Source organism: Crinia signifera, chromosome 9 (assembly GCF_055691185.1).
Source record: "Crinia signifera chromosome 9, ASM5569118v1, whole genome shotgun sequence".
In the NCBI taxonomy this organism is placed as follows: domain Eukaryota; kingdom Metazoa; phylum Chordata; class Amphibia; order Anura; family Myobatrachidae; genus Crinia; species Crinia signifera.
The window spans coordinates 144,678,205-144,684,229 of NC_139225.1; the positions used below are offsets into that span (position 1 = coordinate 144,678,205).

The following is a 6,025-nucleotide window of genomic DNA, read 5'->3' on the forward strand; positions in this document are numbered from 1 at the left end:
CTGGCCAGGGAATAAAGAGAAACATGCAACAACTGTGCACAATCAGATATCCCTGCTTGAACACAGATGACCATTAACCAATTAGTTCCCCATAGCCCAGACACAAACGAATATATTCAAGGCTATTTTAGGAACTCTACGGACAGTCATCGTTTGCATTAATTAACAAGTACAACCCGGGTTACACCATAGACCCGCTCGTTTCTAAAAATGACACCAGTAAAAATAAAGCAGAAGTCTCTTTGTGTTCCAGGATTGCAGCGACGTTGCTTTTCCTGAGGAGTTTCTCTTTCAAAACGTTTTTTTCATTTTCCACCAATGCAGTGGGAGGAGCCAGAGCCTGATGTCACTGGGGAAATTCTGGAGCCCGGCTTTATATTGCTGCAGGAGACAGATGCAGTTAAAAAGCAGAATCCACCTCCAAAAGCAGCACATCCAGCCCCAGGACAATATAAAGGGAATAGTACAATTCATACAAGGGAAAAAGTCAAAACAAAACACAGTAAGATGGAGCTGACACAGGTACGCACTGAGGAACCTCTGCTGCAGCACGTGCAGAAGAGTCGGACACCCTGGTACCATTGGCTGAGCATCTGTTCCTTCATCATCTTGCTGGGAGCCACTATCATCCTGACTCTTCTCCACTTTCAGATCATCCCCACTACAAATAAGGTGAGTGTCTCCCTAATGCCTCCAGACTAAACTCCTGCTGATAATTATCCATTTGTATTAATAATAATAATAATTATATAGATCTGCATTGTATCTGCGCTGTTAGCACACTTCTGGGTGCTATAATAGTTGCAACCAATTTATAATAAAACTTTAAGAGACATGGGAGGGGGATTCCAGTCTTGCTGTCCACCAGAGGTCCAGAAAAGTTTACAAGTAATGCTGGTACTTGTAGTTCTACAGCAGCTGCAGCACTACAAGTTGCCTAAACGCGATCAGCGCTGAACTTTCCAACAGAGGCGGACGACTAATCCTCGTAATACCGGGTTACCAAGCTAATATAAGGAAGTACTTCCTCCTGTACCTAGCCAGTATAATACATGAAGGAGATAAGAATGATCCGTGAGATCAGCTCTGTGCCTGAATCACCGCACACCACTTTGTCACTGACTGGTTTTCTGTATGTTTGTTATAGGAGGAATTTCAGATGCCGGAAGTCCTTCACATCAAGAGTTATTTAGGTAAGTTTGGTTCCACGCTGAAATCTTTGTTACCCAGGGAGTGGAGAGATGTAAACAAGCTTTAATAAGTGAACTGCAAATGCTGTGCTGTTTGCAAAAGAGGTATAACACATGCATTGCTAAATGGCGCCCGATAACTCCAGTTGCACCAGTTATATGTTTGCATAGAAGAGTTAGAGTTAGGTAAAACACATAGGGGGAGATTCTCTAAGAATCTCCGCCCCCCTTCGCCGCCCATCGCATACTTAATTATCGCATATGCTGTAACATATGCGATAATTAAGGCAAAGGACAGCTCTTGCGTTAAGAGCTGTCCTTTGCGGTGAGAGTCGCCGGGTCCCAGCAGGTCCCGGCGGCTCTCCCAGAGCCGGCCCTAGCCTAAATGTCACCCTAGGCAAGATTTTGGCTGGTGCCCCCTAGCACCGCCACTAGTTCCGCCTCTGACCCTGCTCCACTTTCCCAGCAACATCAACCCTCATCATAGCAGTCATCATTTTGGTGCTCCTACCCACAATATTTTAAATAGAAACAGTGCACACATTCGGTGCTCAGCCCAAACAGGGGTGTGTTCTTGCTGGGAAGGGGCATGGCCACACAATAGTACCCCCAATTCTAATTATGCCACACAGTAGTGCAACTTTATTCACATTATATCTTGCGATGGTGTCCCTTATTCTAGTTCCATCACACAGTAGTACATGACACACATAATGTCCCTTACACATATGCTGAACACTATTGCACAAGCAACCCACCCGCAGATAGCACTCGCACAGCCACTAACACTGTGAACTCTGCCTCTGCTTGGATACAGATGTTTCCTCATACATCTTGACTCAATAAGCCATGCAGCTCCTGGCCAGTTCTGCTAACGTTGGGTGCCTTTTTTGCTGAAAATTCGACTTATTTGCATTGTTATGTGACCAGCACTATTTCATATGCAGATACAGCCTCAGTCACAAACAGAATATAGGCATGCTGCATATCATTTTAATCAGCAGAAGCTGCTGATGCCCCTAGGCATTCCAAATGCCCTAGGCAATTGCCTAGTTTGCCTATGCCTAAGGCCGGCTCTGGGCTCTCCCCTCCCTCCCACTCCCGGCGCTGCTGCTGCTGCGCCGGGCTCTCCTCCTCCCTGCACCCGGAAGAGGATAAGTGCAGGGAGGAGGTCACAGGTCCGGGCAGCACTGCGCTGTGCTGCCCGGACACAGGTGAGGGGGGAGGGGGCGATGCGGGGCGGCGGGGGGTCGATGCGGGGCGGCAGAGGGTTGCGATAGAAGCCCATTGGCTTCTATGGGGCATCGCCAGATTTTTCTGGCGATGCCCCCCGGCGCGGTAACCCGGCGGGGGATGCTTACAGCATCCCAAAATGCGGTAAAAACCCCGATAACGGGGTTTTTACCGCATTTTTAGCTTAGAGAATCCCGCCCATAGAATTAATTTACTAAGATGATTGTTATATTGAAGATACTCAGATACTGGGCCAGATACACTAAGCTTCAAAAGTGATAAAATGGAGAGTGTTAAACAACCAGCCAATCAGCTCCTGCCTGCCATGTCACAAACCATGTTTGAAAAATGTCCAAGCAGGAGCTGATTGGCTGGTTGTTTATCTCCATTTTATCACTTTTGAAGCTTAGTGCATCTGGCCCTCTATCTTTTAGAAGGTGCTAAAAAATAAGTAGAATCTGTTTGCTATCAGCATCATCTCATCTTCAACAGAACTGCCATCTTAGTAAATTTACCTCAGAGATGCTGATTGTGAAAAAAGCAAACAAAAGTAGCTATGCCCAAAACTTGGCACAACCACAATGCAACTGCACAGTATACTAATAAAGGTGTGCCGCATTTGGGCTACATGCAAAAGCAGACAGTATTGACCCTGCATGCAATTTGAATAAAGGTATTTACTGCCCTTGTATTGCAGCATGGTTTGTTAAAGATGCACTCAGAGTATAGTATATAGTATATTAGTGTATTAGTATAGTCCCTATAGTAGGTACCGTATATGTAGGTAACGGTTCCTCGCTGTTTACAGTATATATAGTGCCAGCTATAATAGCTACAAGCTGCAGATACGATTGCACAAAAGTCCAATGTGTTAATGTGATTTTTTATTTGTATTTCTACAGAGTCTGTACCGCAAACCCAGGCAATGACCGGAAAGCGAGTAGCGGCCCATATGCGAGGTAAGTGATTTCTCCGACCTTCTCATTCTGGTGCTCATTTATCAAAGAGGGATAAAACTCACAGTGAGTGATAATACTTGCTGCATATGTAAAATGATGCTCCAGCAAATAAGCTCCCGACTGTCACATTTTTGAAAAATAACAGTAGGGAGCTGATTGGCCGGCGCATCACTTATCATATGCTTCAAGTTACATATCATCCTTGAGTTTTATCAATGGGCCCTTATCGTTGAACCACCATGAGCAGCTCTTATCTCTGCATGTTCCCTGTTGGGGTAACCTGTACCTAACATGTATGTATTCCTTGATCTTTGCAGGGATAGTAGAAGGAGGCGAAATAATCTGGCAGCAATCTGCCACGTTGAATTTCTTCAAGGATACGGATATCGTTCTCGAGGATAACAAAATGATCATCCCAAAAGACGGCCTCTACTTTGTTTACACCCAGGTGGTGTTCACAGGGATGAACTGCTTGGACATGAAAGACAAAGACCTGACCCACTCGGTCAGTCGAAAAGGTTACGACAAAATTGAGGCGCCCATCCTCACATCAACCAAAACAGTTTGCGAGAACCCGTCGGACTCCTCCTGGACCCAACCTATCTACCAAGGTGGACTTTTCAATCTTGAGGAGGGAGATATTCTTTCCACCGAAACTACAAACGTCCAATATATCAACTCCAACAATGTCTACTTTGGTATTCTTGCAATTTAACCAGATGGACCCTATTGGACGTTCACCAGATTGGGTGATACTCCCAGGAGATTGTCATCTGGACTTCATATTCAAATCTCCAGCATTAAAACGGGCGCAAAGTGCCCTGTTTGACAACCACTAGGTCACTATGGACATGAGGACCTCCTGAGAAGAAGCTATGGGACATCACTGGTAGAACCTGTCAGAACACTGCAGTCTATTGGACCATCGAGATTATATTGTGGCGGGAGAAACCGCTGAGTCCTTCTATCACTTGAGCTTTAAAACTACGCATTTCAATGTTTCTCTCTTCGTCGCAAGACTCAGTTTTGCAAATGTTTATTTAATAACTATTTATTTATTTTATTTATGTAATTTTTATGGTTGTGTATTAGTGTTGTTGGGGCCAAATTAGATATTTGTATGCATACAGTGTATGTACTCCTCACTAGTACATCTTGCTAAATGGTTAAATGCTGCAGGTCTTCTGCATCTTGTTGCTCTGCCGCAATTGTGTCAATACAGATCCCAGTAAACCGCGCGGCATGCTGGGAGTTGTAGTTGTTACACAAGAGCTGCTGGGTTATTGGTTTTTAGAGGCCTCCTTCAAACTGTACTGTTGTTTCACAGTAGAAACTTGCAATTAATGTGTTGGCACCTTGTGTCGTGTCTATAATTGGGTGTGAACTCAAGGGTGTAACTACCATAGGTGCAGGCAGTGCAGCTGCTATGGGGCCCAGATCTGAAAGGGGCCCACCTTCCCTGTCAATGTTACTTGTGTTATATAAATTTTTTTACCATAAGGGCCCTTACACTTTTTGCTATGGGGCCTACAAATATCTAGTTACACCCTTTACACCCTGTAACCACCCTTTGAAGCTAGCGGAAAAATTTCTTTTCTCTCAAGGTTTTTTAATATAGAGACACAATTACTGAGCAAAGGACAAATATCGGTACTACATTGCTGAGCAATGCTTGTTTTCACTGTTATCATGTAACACTATCTTGAGTTGTAAAATACCAGATTGTAGCAGGGGCCGATTTTACGGTCTCTTCGTTACTTGGTGTTGTTGTTAACTCTGTATTTATATTTTGTAAATGTTATACTAATTCTTCCTTTGTATGTTTTAACCCCTTTAGGGGTTAACCACAGTGCGGATGGGAATTGTCTCCACCCTGTATGTATTTTAGCATACAAGTACAATAAGTAAATAAATGAGATATTTATATGTATTTTTATTTTTCTTGCTGTTCTGTGATATTCACATGATAAGAACCATATGGTCCATGTCTTCAGCCCATGTACACGCACAAACTTGCACGCTAGGGGTAATTTTTGTTGGGAGCCAGTTAAACCACAAGTACATTTTGTGAATCCTGGGAGGAAACTGGAGTTCTCAGAGGAACCCCATGCAAGAATGGGGAGAATATACAAACTCCACACAGGACCGTAGTAGGAATCAAACCCCACACTGCAGTGCTGTGAGGTAGTAATGCTAACTATTACACCATCTGTACTGTCCCATTACAATCCGTACTGTCCTTGTTGACCTCTAAGGGCTTAATTCAGACTTAATCGCAGGTGGGGTAGATTTAACATGTGCCGAGTTAGATTTGGATGGGGAGTGTTCAAACTGAGACTGAATTGCAGTGTAAAAATAAAGCAGCCAGTATTTACCCTGCACAGAAACAATATAACTTACCCAAATCTAACTCTCAGTGCCTATGTTACATCTGCCCCACCTGCAGTGCAGCAAGGTTTTGTCCATCTGCAAATAAATGTGCCTTGCTATCAAGTCTGAATTAAGCCCTAAGTGTCCAGGACATATAGCCCCATAGTGCCTCGGAGGGTTATGTGTGCTGTATATAAATATGATGGGCTTGCCTGAAGAGATGAGTTTTCAGGGAACGCTTGAAAGTTTGGAGGCTGGTGGAGAGTCTTATTG

The 6,025-nt window shown here is 44.1% G+C and overlaps 1 protein-coding gene across 1 annotated transcript; it reads left to right on the plus strand.

The window, feature by feature from the left end:
- The first annotated feature begins 374 nt into the window (after positions 1–374).
- LOC146036967 (tumor necrosis factor-like) lies at positions 375–4,275 on the plus strand. The gene is made up of 4 exons (XM_083160794.1): positions 375–672; positions 1,148–1,193; positions 3,326–3,382; positions 3,700–4,275. Exons 1-4 carry the CDS (start codon positions 508–510, stop codon positions 4,095–4,097), a joined length of 666 nt encoding a protein of 221 aa, XP_083016920.1. The 5' UTR covers positions 375–507; the 3' UTR covers positions 4,098–4,275.
- The last annotated feature ends 1,750 nt before the right edge of the window (positions 4,276–6,025 follow it).